This window comes from Perna viridis, chromosome 7 (genome assembly GCF_037379345.1).
Source record: "Perna viridis isolate PV_CMFRI_1.1 ecotype Kerala chromosome 7, ASM3737934v1, whole genome shotgun sequence".
In the NCBI taxonomy this organism is placed as follows: Eukaryota; Metazoa; Mollusca; class Bivalvia; order Mytilida; family Mytilidae; genus Perna; species Perna viridis.
Window position 1 is genome coordinate 3,896,009 of NC_142451.1, and position 20,164 is coordinate 3,916,172.

Consider the following 20,164-nt stretch of genomic DNA (forward strand, 5'->3'; position numbering starts at 1 on the left):
ATATGATCACAGTCATTCTTGCCGATTCCCTTTGAACTTACCCTTACAAACAATTGAAGCATCTTCAGTATGATCACAGTTACTTACAAACGACTGAAGCATCTTCAGTTTGACCATAGTTTAATTTGCCAGATCCCCTATGTCCATGTAAACTTACCCCTACAAATGACTGATGCATCTTCAGTATGATCACAGTTATTCTTGCCCCAACCTCTATGTCCACATAAAGCCAGATTCTTCTCAGTCCCTGTACAGCTTAAATCATCCAATTGGATTGGCCCAGATCCTCTTCCATAAAATGCTGATCCTTTTGCTAAGGCTCCAGTTCTGAAAACATTACATTGATAATTATTTAACATGTGAAACTCCAAAAGAAATCCTCCTTTTCTGTTTGAGTAGCAGTAAGGTGTCAAGATATCTATAATAAACACTGGTGGATTAAGCATTACAAGGAAAGCAATCCACCAAATGATAAAAACAAAAACAGGCAAAGTCAGGCTAAGAGCCATCAATAAAAGATGGGGAAATTTCTCTGTCTTCGTCTTGACCCTCAACAGACAAGTATGAGGGTTCAGCAAAATGGTTATCAGATTGCTTCCTAAACATATAAAAAGTAAAATGCAAAGTAACAGAAGATAAACAAATACTAGAGGTTCATGACTTGGGGTAGGCCAAAAAGAGAGAAGTCAAAGTACAGGTAGTATGATAGGCCCCATACCCTAATATATCCAATGTAGTTAACAAAATAGTTTGGCTTTGAAATGCTGTAATGATTCCTTAATATTTCAATTTATTTTGCAGAAAAAGAGGCGAGTCTATATTAATGTTCAAAATGATTTCATTGCAATAAGCAGATACATTGTCAAAAACTAATGTACTGTGAAGTCCTGGTTCGAAACTTTGTTTTAGTCTAGCATTTAACTCATTTTCACTTTAACTGATGTTAATCCTTGCAAAATACTTACATGGTAATTCTTCAACAGATTCATTTTAAGGTAATCATGAAGACAACTTTTTGTATCTGCTACCTCTGTTCCATTGTTTCAGTCATATTGTTTTGTTTTCACTTGTACAAAACTAATTGTAATTCAAATTCATTATGTAATTATCCATTGTATACCGTATAGTTGTTTAATCTTAGTGATATTTTCATTGTTATTTTCATTCAAGTTCAGGATATATTACCACGATTGTCTGGCAACTGTATAAAAACTCTATAATGTTATAATTCAACTTTCTTTTGACAACTACGGATTTCAATCCAAGTTCGTCGATATGAAATTTATCATCCAACACATTCTCAAAGGTTCGTTTTTTATAAGTTGATTAGTATTTTATTGCTTCAAAAGTTAGCAAAATTAGCCAAATTTATTTGTGCATGAAAATGTTTATTTATTAGTTTTTGTTGATTTTATCTGTCTGAATATCAATGGTCGTTTTGTTTCCTTTTCTTTAACTTCTTGGCAAAAATCAATTCATAGTATCCTCCCCCTTTTTTAAACACAAATAAGTTGATAATGGACAACAACCAATATTGCTTACAAAATATGGCGTATCTATATACAGCCTAATACCAAAAGGGAAGAGTCATTTGTCATACCAAAATGGATGTGTCATTTCTCATACCAAAAGGAAAGTGTCATTTCTCATACCAAAAGGGACGTATCATTTCTCATACCAAAGGGAAGTGTCATTTCTCATACAAAAAGGGAAGTGTCATTTCTCATACCAAAGCACTTAACTTATCAAAACAATCATAATGTTTGCATAAACTGCTCTAGCAAAATACAATACTACTGTTTTTGACATTTTTACAACACACACTTTTATAATATTGATATTTAGGACTATTTTGACTCTCTTTTTGACTGGACTTCTTTGAAACCAATCAATCCACTGGGTGTTGAATAATGGTGACGAAATTCTTACAGACAGATGGGCAAGGTGTGTCAATTATACTACCTACTTGCTGAGTGGGGGTATAAAACAAATTTTGCCATTCATTTAATAATCGTATTACTGCTTGAGCGTTAAACCCCAACAATTAATCATTAATCTGGATGTTTTGATCAGGGGTCAATGATGTATTAAATGCCAGCTCACCCATTTAATCCAAGTTGATTACAGATGACAGAAGCCTCAAGATTACTGAAAGCATCATCACATACTGTACCCCAAGTGTTGTTATAGAAAACTTCAACTCTTCCTGCATAATTACCGGGACCTCCGCTAAGACGAACCTGGACTGTGGCACTATCTGTAATACACATTTAACACCACAAACATAACTTTTTTTTTCAAAATTAACTCAAAAAATGGATGTAAATAGGTAAAACAACAATACATTGATAGGGAAGTCACCCTATTTTCATAAGAAAAGTGTCTTTGGTAAGTGATTGAAAAGATATCTAACTCAGCAACTGATTTCACCCCTGGTTCTTTGATGTGGTTCATGCTCAGCATCTGATTTCAACCCTGGTTCTATGGGGGGGTTCATGCACAACACCTGATTTCATCCTTAGTGCTTTGGTGGGGCTCATGCCCAACACCTGATTTAATCCTTGGTGCTTTGGTAAGGTTCATGCTCAGCCCCTGATTTCATCCTTGCTCAATGGTATGGTGCACACTCAACACCTGATTTCACTCCAAGTTCTATGGTGGGGTTCCTGCTCAGCACCTGATTTCATCCCTGGTTCTTTGGTGGGTTCCATGCTCAGCACCTGATTTCATACCTGGTTCTTTAGTGGGATTCATGCCCAACAGCTGGTTTCACCCCTGATTCTTTGGTGGGGTTCATGCCCAATACATGATTTTGCCCATGAAATTTCCATCTTTGATATTCAATGGTATTTTTATACCCCACTTTTTCAATGGTACTTTGATAACTTTATAATAATAAGCAAACCTACTTGTCTGACATTTGACACCAACATCTTCTGTGTGTTGACAATTACTAGTTCCAAATGGTGCATGTTGACAGTTCATAATGGTTGACTCTGTCCCAAAACATGTCAGATCATCTAATAATATTTGTCCAGTTCCTGGTCCATAGGGGGATTTGGCATAACCTACAGCTCCAGAGCTGCAGATTAAAAAAGAGAGGAAATAAAAAAAATAATTTAAGATACCTAACAATTTTCATTTTTTTCTTTGGAAATGCTTCCATATCCAAAAGCATTTATGATTAGTTAAGAGTTACTGAAAGTCTAGTGGAGCTCAGACATGTCAAAAAAAGTAGTCTACAATCAAAGTCTTAGAAAACTAGAAAATAACCAATACCCAGTTTCTGACACAAAATAGTACAGAATTATTTTAGTTACAGATTTCACCAGCATTATGGTCTCTCTTACTGGAAAGCTGTATGATAACTTCAAAGGTGGCTAATAAAAAAATCAACACGAGTTGATGGCAAAGCATGAGTATTCTTCGAACATCTTGAGAGGGAACCATCACACACACACAAACACACCAACCAAGATAAGCAATCCATTTTTTGCTACCCACTTAAAATATGTTTCCACGGAATACCAAGTCTCAAATTTGTTTTTAAAAAAGTCAATCCATTAAAGATGACAAAAATGTAATATATTGAAATGGTAAGAATGAAATATGTTACATAGAAACAGTAACTCTTTGATCTGTTCATAATTCAGCTGTTTTTGATGTATGGAACATTGAAAAAGTATTCCAAATCATCCACTTTTGATAAAGAAAAATCCCTCTTCTACCTGGGGTCATGAGTTTATTAATTAAAACATTAGAACAAAATAAATAAGTGGGATGAAATTGATTTTGTGCTGCCTGTTTGACAGAATCTGCCTGGTTTCTACATGGACTATCTCTTAGTTACTTACAATGGAAGATGTAGCATCCTACAGACAACAGCAGCAGCAGAACTGTCAAAATGATCATCACAGACAGTGCCCCAGTTCCCTTGGTACTGGACCTCTAGACGACCTTCCCGGTTGTTAGGACCACCAGCTAGTCTGATGCTGATAGGAGTTGTGATATCTAAATTAAAGGATTTATATTATCAAGGTTTTATGTCTTACATGACTAAAAAAAATAGCAGTCTATTCATCACACTCATAAAACAATACTATCAGCACTCAAATATTTTGATTACAAAACAAACTGAAAAAGAAAAATCCAAGAGAACAGATACCATAAATATGATAGCAATATTTTTTATTTCTATGTATAAGAGCACAAAATGTTTTGATTGCTACAAAAACAGAAATAAGTCTTGAAAACTTATATTATAGCTATATTCTTAATTTTTTCTGAATAATAAGTAAACATATATTTCAGTTAGAGAGAAATTCATCATTAAATGTCACAACATTTGATAATACATGTACATGTAATTAAAGCACATGAAAGAACTTAGTGAGCATGTTCACATACCCAACATCCCAACACTGAACACAGAGTCAGTTAAGGTATGAAGCTGGAGGCTTTAATAAATTGATGACGGGCATCTTAGACTGTATTATGCAAAGAGTTTTACTAAAAAAAAATATATTTCAGAAGAGGATTTCACAAAACTAACTTCAAAGGGACAAAACTCCAACAAAATTTAACATATCAAAATTTCCTGGTAATATGCACCACATGAAGTTATATGCAATGATCTGCTAAGTATCAGGGTAGGAAACTCACTCAAATTCTAGCCAGTCCTGAATAGAATTTTTCAATATATTTTCTGTATGGCTATATAGATTTTTGCTAAAATTAGCCAGCCCTGCTAAAAAACAGCAGTCACGGGCTGGCGGGCAGACTACTATTTCTAACTCTGTAAGTATACCCTCTATTTGTACAGGAAGTTGATATTATACCCCAAAATTAATTACAACCCAACTTGTCTACCCTTTCCTGATGAAAATAGTAAGATGCACCCAAAAAAATAGTAATTTGAGATATAAAATAGTATGCTTCATTTTCTGTCTATGTACAGAAACCACCCATTCTGTGGATGAACAACATGAAAATGAGTTTAATTGTACCTTTATTAATGTTGTTTTATAGAAGAACATCACTACTTTCTTTACAACTACATTTGAACATAGTTTTTTTTAAATGTTTTCAAACAGGAAAAGAACTTTGTACAATAACTAAGGAGTGATATAAATAAATAAATACAGAACCCATCTGAAAAAATATGGAAAGTGGAAATTTGCCATATAAGAAATTTGACAACAAGCATAAGAGCCTAAGATGGCCTTATAAATTGTAACCCTTATGCAAAATCATCCAGTGGGAGTTAAAAACTTTGTGACGAAAATTTGGAAGGACTGTATGATGGAAGGATGGACAGATAGATGGACAGACATACAAAGTGATTCCAATATTACACTAACTTGTTGAGTAGAGGTATAGCTAGATATTGTGTCTATACTACATGTTTATCAAGTGTGACAAATTATATTCCATAGTTTGAGAAACATATGATGATAAGTGATTTAGTCATGTACCTCTGGAAACTTAAGCTCAAAGGATAAGAAACAGACACCTCAAAAACATAAACAATTATGTTTTGTGTGGTATAATAAATTTAACAAATATTTTTATAGCTTTATGATTACAGAAACTATGCATCCACTATTTTATGGAAATATAATCAATGCATTCTTCAGTCTCCAACATTGTATTCTTATCAAATACAAATAATGATTTACTACCACTAAACCATCTTAACTATAGACCACTACTAACTTGGATAGCACATGATAGCTACATCCTCATCATGTCCACAGTTGTTGACCCCAATAGGTTTATGTTCACAGTTCATTATACTAGTTTCGTTTCCATGGCAATTGACATCATCCAACCAGATTGGTCCTTTTCTGCCACCAAAAGATCTTCCGCTGATCACTGTTCCCCGCCTGTTACATACATAATAGGAAGGAACCTCAATGGACAAACATCAGTTGAGCAAATTTGAACAGTATACACAAAGTAACAAAACAAAAAAAGCATCCTCTTAGATATTAATAGGAAATGTTCAGCAACATTTTTTAAATGATTAAGTGGTGGAAAAGTCAGTTTAGTCTGCACATAAATTTGACTTATACAGAGAATCAAAGTGCAAATATCTGCTACCATAGTAACAATCACCTAAGTAACAATCTACGTACTTGCTTATTCCAAGCATATTACAAACAATGCCTGCTTCAGTAGCACCAAAGTTATCATCACAAATGGTGCCCCATCTGTTGTATAAGTTGATCTCTACTCGACCTTGATTTCTGTTGCGACCTCCAACAAGTCTGACTTGAGCATTACCAATCTGACCTAAAAAAGGTGAAATTGTGACCTTCAAAATATTTCCACAACTGGTCAATGATAACTGGATGTTGTAAGCTTGAGCAGTAAAGGCATTATCATTGATCTTCAAATGGACTTATTATTAGTATGATGCAAAACACTTACTTAAAGTATAGAAATTACCTTACAATACACACCACAATTAAAATGTCTGCCTGTTAAGCTTTACATATTACAAAAAACAACACCAGTCTAATGGTATCTGAAGTATACCACTTCCCCAAGAAACCTGTACCAGTACAACCAGGTATACCTAATACATCAGCCCTTGGACATGTTATATGTGTTACATAATGTCCAGGTCTCAAGCATCTGTACTACTACACCCCCATGAAACCTGTCAAGAACCCCTACCTCCTTGTATACAGAATACACCAGCATCTTCACCATGATCACAATTGTTCTGACCCCAAGCCTTATGACTACATGCCCCCAATCCTGGCTCACTCCCAGTACATTTAACATCATCTAACCAAATCTTGGAACCGGTTGCATTTCCAAAGAATGAGCTGGTCACTGGGACAGCAATGTAACTGTAAAAGACAAATTAATTAATGTACTGGTAGTTTAAATAGGATAGTGATGATATGGTTACTGTTGTTCTGGAGAAGTGATTCATATTAAATTACTGTATGAACGCTTCAAGCCAGGTTTGTAATGTTCTAGCGTTTACGGAAGCAAAAGTCAGAACTGTTACTTCATTCAAACATTTTTACTCTATTTTATTACGTTTCCAACGAGGTACAATTACAAAGAAATATGAATGCTTATTTCATGGGCAACAGATGGAATCTGTGACCTCCAAATATTTTCTACAATAGTGACATAGTGAAACTACTACTTCCCCATAACTTTGCTTAATTTTAATGATAAAGAAGAAATCCGTTACTCACTTATTCTTAAAACCAAGAGAACTACACACAACCTTAGCAGCAAACTGATCAAATTCATCATCACAGATTGTCCCCCATGTGTTGTTGTAAAACACCTCCACCCGCCCCTCAGAACTACTACTACCATCCCTTAGACGTAACTGTAAATTAGCATCCAAAGCTGCAATATAACAAATGATAGAAATCAGTATGTATGTCAGAGTATATGTAAAGTATAATCAGTATGTATGTCAGAGTATATGTAAAGTATAATCAGTATGTATGTCAGAGTACATGTAAAGTATAAGTAAATGTAAATTTCTACTTTATGTACTAATTCCTACCATTAAAATAGTTGTCACAATTAAGGTCTGTAGATAAAAAAACCAACTGAAATATCCAAACAATCACAATTTAAAAAGAAAAAAAAATACATAACATGGCAAATATCTTTTAGAATAATTACTAATAAAGTAAATTCTAAAGAAATTGTTTTTTAGTTTATTGATATATCTATTTAAACTTACTATCTTTACACTACAGAACTTACCAGCATCAGTCAATACCAACATCTTCAGTATGTTGACCGTTAGTTAACTTACCAGCATCGCAGTCAATACCAACATCCTCAGTATCTTGACAGTTAGTTAACTTACCAGCATCACAGTCAATACCAACATCCTCAGTATGTTGACAGTTAGTTAACTTACCAGCATCACAGTCAATACCAACATCCTCAGTATGTCGACCGTTAATTAACTTACCAGCATCACTCAATACCAACATCTTCAGTATGTTAACCGTTAGTTAACTTACCAGCAACTGTCAATACCAACATCTTCAGTATGTTGACAGTTAACTTACCAGCATCACAGTCAATACCAACATCTTCAGTATGTTGACAGTTAACTTACCAGCATCACAGTCAATAACAACATCTTCAGTATGTTGACTGTTAGTTAACTTACCAGCACCACAATACCAACATCTTCAGTATGTTGAACGTTAGTTAACTTACCAGCATCACAGTCAATACCAACATCTTCAGTATGTTGACAGTTAACTTACCAGCATCACAGTCAATACCAACATCTTCAGTATGTTGACCGTTAGTTAACTTACCAGCATCACAGTCAATACCAACATCCTCAGTATGTTGACCGTTAGTTGACTTACCAGCATCACAGTCAATATCAACATCTTCAGTATGTTGTTAGTTGACTTACCAGCATCACAGTCAATACCAACATCTTCAGTATGTTGACAGTTAGTTAGACCAAAAGCTTTATGCTGGCAGTTAAGGATGTTGTTTTCATTGCCACTACAGTGAACGTCATCAAGCCAGATCGGATTAGTCTTGGATGCTGCACCAAAATAGGCACTTCCCCTTGATACAGTTATCTTGTTCCTGTAAAAACATTTAATGGAACATATACAGCTATATACATTCCTTATATAGACCTGTCAGACATTTGGACAGTAAGACCAACAAGAAATAGGACGTTCAAACTGTCAGACTATCAAGCACCTATATGAGACACACACATTGCATAAATTATTGTAATGATTGCCTGAACTCAAATTCAATGAACATGTACCAGACATAAAATTAAATAGAGAAAAAAGCAATGGCTTTATATTACCTTAGAGCTGGTCAATTATAATATCTATATAACATACAGCTAAGTATTATACCCAATCTCCTCTGCAAACTACTTCCTGATTTACTGTGCCTGTGATACTTGCCTACTTCAGACTTTTATTTGTTTATATGCTTTTAGACTTTTATTGCTTAGTCGTTGATTCTTAATTTATTATTTCTTGCTTATTTTTTTCTTTTGTTTAATTGATTTTTAATAGGTTTTAACTAGAATTTCTAAATTTCCAGTTTTAAGTTGAGAGTATTTTATTCCTGTGACATATTGTTTTCATTGTTTATACAGTCAATCCTCGGTAGCTCGAACTCCATCGGACCTTTGAAATGTGTTCAAGTTATCGGGAGTTTAAGAAATTGAAGTTCAAATATTTCTGTATTTTTTTCGTTGCCAGTCCGAGTTTGACTTTATCGTTAGAAATTGCTTACTTCCTACAAAGTTGTGTTAGTTCATGGATCTTTTCCATTTGCTTTTGAAAGTTTATGCTAATTTGTGGACATTAAAAATAATGTGTTCGCTTTTAAAAATGTTCAGAGTTTGAGTTCCTTGGTCAATAATTTATTTTCATCCAATTTTCTTTCATGCCTTCCATCATACCAACTTTGGAACATTATCAAACTTCGATCAGTGTTATGTTAAGATCAAAACTTTTTAATTACTGATGACTTAAATTATTACCTGTAATTAACTAAAATGACACTGATTAATGATAGGGTTTCAGTTTTTCACACCTTTTATTACCCAAGCTGACAAAATGGTTGACGAGTTCGAGTTAGTAAGGGTTATTCTCTAAGATTTATTACCGAATGGATTGACTAATCAATTTGAGTGTTCGAGAAATCAAAGTTTGAGAAATCCAAGATTATTTATATTGATTATATAGGAGAAAATTTTGGTACTTTGAATTGTGTTCGAGAAATCCCGGGTGTTCGAGTCATACAAGTTCGAGCCCGCGAAGTTCGACAGCATAGTTAATCTCATTTTATCTTGCAATTTAAATGGTATAATTTTACTTTGTATATGTTTGTGATGCTCGAGTTTTTTTTTTGTTTATTATTATTATTATTATTATTATGTATGTATGTATACAATAATTTTTATTTGCACTGTTAAGCACGTACAGTAATTGTATGTAAAGTTATATAAGGCCTGTAAATAATAAAAAAAATAATAATTTACTATGTATCATGATTATACGCTATACCCATAAGTGTTAACTCTCCCATATTTTTTAGAGCCTTCTGATCATGATATTTCATGAAAAATTCAACAATCTCCATCTTAAATCTCCCATGTTGAAATCGAGATTTAGCCGCAGAAATTTCTTCTGTCTTATTTGAATTTTCAGCTTAAAATCAAAATAAATTATTTTCATTCTTGTCAAAACATGCTGCAAAAAACAAGAACTCTGCATATCTCCCGCTATGAGATAAGTTTGAGTGGGAGATCTTCCGCTTTAGAAGTCTCGAAGATTAAAACCCATGACTAACATCATGAGCATTCCTCATTACAAATCTGTGAATCTGTTTTCTATGTACTATACTAATTTATATAAAGGATTGGTGTTTAACACTGAGTATGGCTGAGGTGTAAAGCTTTGAAACAGTGAGTATATCCTCTATGCAGGAGATTGAAATATTAAGTAACTAAAATGAGCATGCTTAATCCCTTTTGCCAGTTTTGGGATTCTGCGCCGTATCCCACAAGGGATTAGAGCATGCTGAGAGTTAGGAAATCTTTCAAACTAACGTCTAAGATCTATACTACTGAACCACTCCTTATATGTGTGCACTGTTGTCTGCAAAATTACTGATCAGATATTTTCTACTTTCACTTTCAATTCAGCGCGGGAAATTAAAGTAAAATCTAAAGACAGTTCCGGGGTTATTGCTCCGGAAATTTGACGATTGAAAGGTTACAGACCACCAATTCAACCAATGAGCATTTGGAATGTACGCAAAAATAGTCCTACGCAGAAATTACCCCTGTTCCTCATAGTGCTGTGAAAAAAAGTTCTCATCTGATTTAAAAAATTTAAACAGTTTCTGAAAGGAAAAACATTTCTGTACATTTTATAGGTGCATTTTGCTTCTTGTGATGTGAAGCCTAATCTCCATAATGATTTTTAAATATACCCCTATCTTGTGAAAACACTGGGATTTCCCATGCTATTTATAGACCCTTCACTTCCGGTGACCAGTACTGCACTGCAAGTCTGCTAACCCCACATGCCATTCTGAGGATTGTGAGCTGACATATGTAGAATCATGCTGATATATAGTCCTCTGCAGGTTAAAGTTAAGGTAAAGTCCAGAGAAGCCATTGAATATTGTGAAATTAGCATAGAAGCCTATGGGAAGTGGAATTAGTGGTTTTTAGCCTTAAGCTGAAGCCATGGCAAAATGAAAAGTTTCTTGAAATAGCTTTAAACTACTTGAAGATTTTGTTAACTTTGCCATGAGAGGAATACACTACAAAAATCCTTCAAAATATGCATTTTTTTAAGTTATAGGTCCAAATTATGGAAAATTGGTCTTTTTGGCTGATTTTTATGTCCTATCTTGTAAAAAGTGTAGAAAATTTAGTAAAAATATCAAATATTAAACTTTGAGAGCTATATTTACCTAAATATGGTGGCAATAAGCACTTGAAATCAAGTTTTGTGTAGATTTGAGCAAAAATTAGGTTAGAAATGAGGAAAAATTCACTTTCATTACTGCGGTTAAGGCCATATAAGCATTCCCCTATGGCAACATGGAAAATCCATTATTGAGCACTTTTTTTGCTTTAGGTGCCCTTTACTGGTCATATTTTAATGTGAAAACACTGTATTTACAAATTTAAAGCCAAATATATCACCTTTTGTGAAAATTTAAAGATTTAGGATTTTTGACATGTGATCAAGAAAAAGGGGGAGGCATGTCAGAAATAAATTTTTAAAAATAGACCAATTTCTCAGAAAATGATTACTTTTAAAACTATTTCTTCATTAATATTGTTAAAAAACAAGTTGTAATTGATATTTTTTATTTGAAAAGTCAGAAAAAGTTCTTTACAAATATTTAATGCATTTAAGTATGGTAGAATATTGTCACTTTTTTGCTCGCACAACTTGGTTACCCTATATTTAAAAATCAAATATTTAAAAAAGTGCTTGTCACATTTCACTGAAACTTTGCAAATGCATTCAGTATGTGTGTAGGAAGATACCTGTATAGTTATTTATTTTTTCTAAGACAAAAAATGACTCTTTAGGTTACAGACCACCAATTCAACCAATGAGCATTTGGAACGTAGGCAAAAATAGTCCTACGCAGAAATTACCCCTGTTCCTCATAGTGCTGTGAAAAAAGTTCTCATCTTATTTAAAATATTTAAACAGTTTCTGAAAGGAAAAACATTTCTGTACATTTTATAGGTGCATTTTGCTTCTTGTGATGTGAAGCCTAATCTCCATAATGATTTTTAAATATCCCCCTATCTTGTGAAAACACTGGGATTTCCCATGCTATTTATAGACCCTTCACTTCCGGTGACCAGTACTGCACTGCAAGTCTGCTAACCCCACATGCCATTCTGAGGATTGTGAGCTGACATATGTAGAATCATGCTGATATATAGTCCTCTGCAGGTTAAAGTTAAGGTAAAGTCCAGAGAAGCCATTGAATATTGTGAAATTAGCATAGAAGCCTATGGGAAGTGGAATTAGTGGTTTTTAGCCGAAACGAAATTTATTCATTTTTAGTTTAAACATATTTTTATTAATTAAATTCTATTCGTAACTAGGTCACATTGACCGACAATAATATTTCAAAATATATTTAAAAAAATATTGATTACATACTACAAAATTAGAATATATAATACGTAATGCTTTTCTCATTCTTAGGCTATTCATCTCCCATTTCTAGAATTTCTAGATCCGCCACTGAAATTATATGCTCTTTTGGGGACCAAACAAAATTTATATAAATATAACGATGTGTTAGTAAGACATCTATAACATAATCTCTCGAAAGCAAGTTTTGATTTCGAGATAAATTTACATAATTAATAACAAACGGCAGGACTTAACTTCAAATCGACATTTTTTGCATTATTCGTGTTTACTAAGGTATAACTGATGTCATATTAAATAGTTTCCATCACAAAGACAACTGAGTGCCTTAATTTTTTTCCTCCAAATTTGTGTTTTTATTTTGTTTTTGTTTTCGATTTTTGTTTTATTTTGGGGTGATTCTTTGTCATTTTCCAAGAAATGCTTTGTAAGCTGGTAGTGTGTATAAATTAGTGGTTTGATGACAAAACACCACACAATCGATCGTCCTTTATATTATTTAGTATTATATAGTCCCTGGATCAAAATAAGAAAATGTAACCGCAAAAGCAGTAATTATAGTAATGTATGCATGTGCTTCTGACAAAAAAAAACAAAAACAAAAACAAAAACAAAAAAAACAAAAAAAAAAATCAAACAAACAAAAAAAAAAAAAAAAAAAAAAAAAAAAAAAAAAAAAAAATATGTTCTTTATGGGAACCCATACTTAGGAACAAGAAACACAAATTCATTTGTGGATATATAAGAATGAAATAATTTTGAAGAAGTAAGGATTTTTATAGTCTATTATAGAAATTCCAGGTAAACGTTGGTGTTTCTGTTCATCTCAGAGTTGTTGTTAGCAAGCAAAAGTACCAACATCAATCAGCAATGGTTGTTATGTTGGTTTAACACTTTTGAATGCTCAGGGAAATAGAACGAATTATTCCATAGTTATATCTATAATAACTTACTGTTGATAAAAGCCGAGCTGTTTACATGCCACCTTAGAAGCATTGCTGTCGAATAGGTCATCACATATAGAACCCCACGTGTTGTTGTGATATATTTCCAGTCTACCCTGTGTTGGTCGCTTTCCATTTACAAGACGAAGTCTGTTAGGTGCTGTTTGTGCTAGAAGCGGAAAGAGAAATAGACCCTTTGTGCTAACTGGGATAGTCAATGAGCATGCCCAATACACACTTCCGCGAGGAAAATTCTTTTGTTCTACCCAAACCCCTCCCTCGCGGAAGTGTGTATTGAGCATGCTCATCAACTTACCACAAAAGGGTCTATTATATTATTAGATGTTCAAGAATCAATTTTACCAAAACAATAAATGTTCTTCATATGTGAAAAATTTGAACAAAATGTTTGACCAGTTGTGCACATTTTATGAAAGGCTTTCAATTTCTTTGAAGACTGTTTACAAGATGTTTTTTTTTTCATATAGCAATGTCTTTCCGACGCAGTAGTATATTTTCGCTTTTTACTCTTTGACCTTAAAGATGCTCTTCCATGGAAACGCAAGTCACCTGATCGCAATTCTGTTTCCCCATTGGCCAAATACTGATAACTTTGTGGCGTTCGAAAATGCGTGCCATGTGTTATTTCCTGAACGAAATGTAAAAAATTATAAAATTCTACCGCGTTGAGCTATCTTTTTTAAAGATAGTACTTGTTTTCATTATAGAACTGTTAAGTATCATAATCAAAATCAAAAATCAAAATCTATGCTTAGTTAAAATTAAATGACATATATAAGGCAACACAGGCATGTTGACTAAATCTTTTCAATTTACTATGGGCGAGGAGAGAATCCATAATGTACCCCTAAAAAAATCTTCATACAATGTTATTTTGAGTTAACTTGCAAATTTATTTGTATACTCAAAGCATGTGTTAGATGCATATATGAAGTTGTGTAAGTTGACGATATCCAGGTGACAATCTCCAGTTTGTACACACAAGATGATAACGCAGAAAACAATCAGAGTGGTGAGAGGTCACCAGGAGTAAACAAACAACCAAACCCATTGATTAATACCCAGGTTAACTAGAGAAATCAATCCCCGAATTAATTGTACAAATTTGTGAAGTATTTGTGTAGACATACATTCTACATTGTGTTATTCGTTCATCACGGCTTCATTCTACCAATGAGTTGGCAACAATGCTTACTCCAACGCATAAGTCATACCACCACGGGTACATCTGAGAAAACAAGTCTAGTGAACAGTGTAAGCATTATATAAAGAGCACAGCCCACATACAAGACGTATTATTTATATAAAAATATGGGGTCTCGATACATTGTTTGGAATGTTGCATAAGATATTTTATCCGGGAATTTAAGGTGCTACCAATGTAAAAAAAACCCCAATAAATCTTTGAGCTTCCATGTGAATCTTACACATGTTAACAATGTCTATTTGCATTCGATGCATGTTTAGACCAGTGTGTGAAGTCAAAGAATGCAATGCTATATATATGAATGGAAAATTGACAATTCGAAAAGCTAGTCCATCTCTTTTCAGTTTTGTTTTTGTTTTGTCAATCGATGTTTTGCGGCTCATTCATTCTGTCTGGACTTTGTGGATTGTTTTCTTTATGTAATCGATAAATCAAACTTTTTCATAGTAGCTATTTTCTCTTCCGCCGTTTTTGGACGATCAGAACCATAAATGAACCCAACTGTACATGACCTTGATTGATATATATATAGCACTGATACTTATTTTCTATTTGTAAGTATTTAAATCCTTTGTTTAGAATTAATGATCAACAACAATTATGCAGCGTGGAACACAATCCAGTTATTTGTCGCATACCATCATGCGCTTAAAGATGAACCAATGATAACGACAAGTTCTGTTTTTATACGCCAAAACTTAATTAAACAAACTGTCAATCTGACGACTACTTCGATATTGTAAGAAAAGATTTTATTTCGCGTTTTCGTTTAAATTCTGGGTATAAAATCGACGATAAGATTTACAATGAACAACGCCGAGGTCCCCAGACTGTTCTGCGTATATTTAGGAGATAACTGTAATGTATTTCTAATTAGAAATTAATATAAAACAGAAAGGATTAAAAGGGAGAGATGACTTGCAGATTTTAAAAGGATAATGCCTTCATTGATGGAATAAGTACAGCATACAGATGTAGATTCAGGAAAAAAACCTACGCATAGTATTTTGCTTCTTTCCAATTCAATACTTACCATGTGAAAAACTAACGAAGCTGATGAGTATGATAAATAAAATGAACACGTGTCGTCTATGCCAGGAATATTCTGTACTCAGATTCATTGTTAACACAGAGTTGAGTCAATTGTTCTCTTGTTAATGTTAATATTAAATATAAAACAGATCTATAATATCTCCTCCTTAGATAGAATGGAACGAAACTAACATTTTAGAATTAAATAACAAAATGACTAAACTGAAAGCTGGTACAGACGTGTGACAGGGTAGATTTGCACCAGGTACTTTATCACATTGGGAAACTTTGAACCCGGAGAGGACAGATAATTTAATATCTTAAAATGTGTGGCAGTTATTACTGTGTGGATATGCGATGATGATAAAATGAATGATTATGAAAAATCAGATAAAATATTTCAAGCTAGGCAGTTTATGTAAGAGAATATTTAACACACATACCAGTGCGTAAATGAAAAGTTGTATATTTAAAATATATAATGTCAATTCTACAATTAAAAAGAAGATGATTAGGAGTCTACATCAATGAGATTTAGAAAGAATGTAGAGTTTATGTTTAAGGACCAATTTCAATCTTTATTTAATATCAAATGGTCTAAAACCATATCATTTTGTTCTTTTTATACTCTGCAACGCATTGACAATTCTGCAAAATTCAACGAATTCCAATGATGTACAGAAATCCAACATGGAAATAAATGTGTTCATTATTATTTTTGAGCCATCATAAAACTATTGAGTATTTATACACAACATTCAAAACCGATCTCTAATTTTTCACAACAACTGTTCGATATATTTTTTTCCGATGTAGTGGGTATAGTTTTACTTTTTAACCTTTGACCATAAAGACGCTCTTCTATGGAAACGCAAGTCACTTAGTCGCAATTCTATTTCCCGAAATAGCCAAATACTGATAACATAATGGCGTTCGAAAAAAAAATGCGTGCCATGTGTTATTTTCTTGAATCAAATGTAGAAAGTTACTAGTAAAAAGAACAAAATTTTACTGCGTCGGCCATCTTTTTTTTAAAGGGCCAATAGGGACGATGTTTCAGCGACTCCAAATTGACGTACGTAAATACAGAAGTGATAGTTTGAATTTTTAAGTAGCTGTAAGAAACATGCAAAATCTGAAAAATTTGATACACCCCAAAAAGGCTACATATTTTTATTTTTATAATTAAGTTGTTTTATGGGTGTATATTATGAAATGTGTAATTATTCATTGTGATCTGTCTGTTCTTAGGAGATAATCAACATTGAAAATCCAGTAGATCCTATTGTATTTGAGTGTCATTTACAGAGTTATCTCCCTTAATTTTGAAATATACAGTGCATTCTATATAATTTTTTATCTCCTAAAAACCTAATGTTCATTTCTGTTTACTAAAGCATTTTATACAAAATATCAAAAGTAAAAAATATGTAGGCTTTCCAACCATGTATCACATTTTGCATGATTCTTATCTGGAGTGCTACTTAATAGCTTCACTGAAACAATCACTGCTCTATTGGCCGGTATACACAGGATATAGAAAAAAAATCTAATCATGTTTATGTCTTGATTACTGAGTTACTGAGAGATCGTTCAACGTAGCTTTGTGATGACTGAGTACAAATGTTTGTGTCCCTCATCGACAAAGTCTAATATTATTTTATCAATAATAATAATTCAATTAACTTTATAAATCTTTATATTTATGTCTACATTTCAATCAAATAAATCGGTCAACTAACTTTTTTCTCCGTTACAAAACTTTGATACAAAATTATGATATGCAGGTTCTTGATTAAATATAGTATTGTTAATCCCTTTTTTAACGCAAATATAGCCACATCTTCTTAACAAAATCCGATGGATTTATCAACTGCCCTTATTGTGTTTGTTGGTGAAAGATACAATTTTCAAATTATTTTCTATTGTTTGAATCTTGTTTTTCACAAGTAATTCGACCCCTAATTGCATTCCAACGTAAAAACTAAGTCATTTTTAGTACTACACTACATCGATTCTTGCCTATTTAGCTCTTTATGTTACTACTCCAAAATCCAGTCTTCAGCGTAACTGCGAGCGTTCGATCTTTATTTGAATATCTCATTTGTCTATATGATGTATGTTGAGGTATTCCATGGAGAGAATTGAATGTTTTATTGAGTGAATTTATCAGTGTGTTTGTTTGTTTTTAAAGTTCATTTTCACTTTGCATTAAAGGGGGGAGGTTAAGGTCTTTTAAAACTTTCAAAAAGTTCATGCGCCTGTACGAAGTCAGGAGATGTTGGTCATTAATGTTTCTTTGTGTCGATAAATTAACTTTGTAGTTTGATTTTGAAGTGTTATCATTGTTCTGTTAAAGTTGATTTTATTACTTTTGTTGTCGAGGCCTTTCAGATCATACTCAGTTGTGTTTATACTTGTAAGAGACCATTTAGAGATCACTGAAAGTATTTACTATTTTGTATTAAATTTATGTCTGAATCATTTAATTTGTTACCACATTTCAGCAATCGTAGGTATAGTCTCAAAAGTATATACATATAGACTAATTAGCAAATGCTCTATCGTTTTTTTGGCATTGTATACTTATATGTATGTACATCACTAATAACCATTATAATTAATGTCATGTACACTTGATCATACGGATTACAGACATCATATCGCATTTGTCTGTTATTGGAGACATGTAACAACACATTCGATGAATTATCAATTCAGTTGAATGTAATTTGAGTACATATATCTCCGTTACTCATAGGCATAGCCTAGAATTTGAGTAATTGCTAATACCAAAGTTGAAATGTTACAGATGGGTTCTATCTCAGCTTGGAACACAAATATACCATAGTTAAGAGATCCTTATATAGAGATTAAAACCGTGTACGTGTATTTTGTCTTATATTTTAATTTGTTGGCATATGTAGATTTAAAAAGTTTTGTTTTCAATACACAAACTACAGTTTAAATCGAAAATGAAGTACCTGTCAATTTATGTTATAATTTTTTAAACTCCAATTGATTTGGTATGATAAAAACATGTAGGTGTACAACATGCTACTTAATCCTTATTGGCTGTTTTTCTTTGACTTCCTTTCCGACTTCTTTGAAGGATATTGTAATCAATAGTCCAAAAATCTCCGTTCATAATTATTTCAATATACAAACGTATGAAGCTGGTGACACCAATCACCTCTAAAGATGGCGCTCGTTTTTAGAAGGAACCAAGTTGGAGTACAACCAGTCGGCGTTAGCGTCACTATTCCCGACGACTGTAGAGCTAAACTTATGTACTATTTGGAATGCATGTGTGTAGTGCTCAGTCTAGAAAACAAAGGTTACGATTTGCATCGTTTGACCAACTATCAAAAATACTATTTGCTAACCACCGTAGAAGAGGAAGTACTTTTACTTTTATGTCTAAAACTGTCACCTGATGTAATGGAAGGCAAATGCATTTTTCTAAATGAAGACGCGTGCGGTGAAAAGGACAATCAATTCGTAAGTTTGCAGGCTGTTAGTACAACTGTTGCTGCAGTGGAGACTGTAGTAGTCGGGGAGAGACAAATAAAGGTAAGGCAGGTCATGTTCTACAAATTGTCATGGATTCAGAGGAATTTTTTTGCACCTTTATTGATCTTGAGTCAAAGGGTTAAAAACGCCAGACAAAATCCTGCCATCGGTGGAGCGAACCAAAGACCAGCGATAACGTACGGCCAGAGTACATCTAGACAGTTACGATCACCCAGCTCATACAGCAGATCAAACGAGTGTTGCTGCACAATCCTCTAACCAATTACTTAATTTAAGCTTCAGAACATAAATGTAAAATCATTTACTTGATAGCTGTTAGTTTATGCTTTTTTTAGTTTCCGGCGATTTAAGCGTAATATTTAGTACTTAAAATATCACACCAACAACAATATTTTAAATAACCAGTGATTAATATTTGTTAAGTGAGTTAACTATCAAACGATTCTTGAAAAGTGGAGGAACTAATTATTTAATTGTCTTCTATTACTTCTGCTATTCAAGATCTGGTAACTCACAAATAAGACACCTGGTTACAAGTAGTTGTTTCAATGGGGCTTATAGAGGAATTTAAAAATAAAAAAAAGTAGTTTCTTTTTCTTTCTCTTGTTTTCTATTCTGTGATATTAGTAATTGTTAAGGAAATACTTATAGAAATATACAACAAATAAATTAGACCGTATTCAGTAAATACTTTTTGAGCCCCATTTTGTCCTAAGACTATTTTTTTATAGTTA

General features: G+C 33.1%; 1 protein-coding gene across 2 annotated transcripts in view; it reads right to left on the minus strand.

The window, feature by feature from the left end:
* Positions 1-16,165, minus strand: part of LOC148611008 (scavenger receptor cysteine-rich type 1 protein M160-like) — a 56,226-nt gene extending 40,061 nt beyond the window's left edge. Inside the window, exons 1-11 of one of the 2 annotated variants that reach the window (XM_088591031.1) lie at positions 15,898-16,165; positions 13,646-13,805; positions 8,426-8,607; positions 7,221-7,380; positions 6,682-6,860; positions 6,138-6,294; positions 5,716-5,885; positions 3,855-4,011; positions 2,910-3,082; positions 2,104-2,257; positions 158-327 (exon numbers count right to left, since the gene is read on the minus strand). In XM_088591031.1, the coding sequence (XP_088447157.1) occupies positions 158-327; positions 2,104-2,257; positions 2,910-3,082; positions 3,855-4,011; positions 5,716-5,885; positions 6,138-6,294; positions 6,682-6,860; positions 7,221-7,380; positions 8,426-8,607; positions 13,646-13,805; positions 15,898-15,985 (1,750 nt within the window). In that variant the 5' untranslated portion in view covers positions 15,986-16,165. Of the gene's footprint in view, positions 1-157; positions 328-2,103; positions 2,258-2,909; positions 3,083-3,854; positions 4,012-5,715; positions 5,886-6,137; positions 6,295-6,681; positions 6,861-7,220; positions 7,381-7,855; positions 8,001-8,425; positions 8,608-13,645; positions 13,806-15,897 lie in introns of those variants that run through there. The other variant, XM_088591032.1, reaches the window with a different exon arrangement.
* Positions 16,166-20,164: the final 3,999 nt, after the last annotated feature.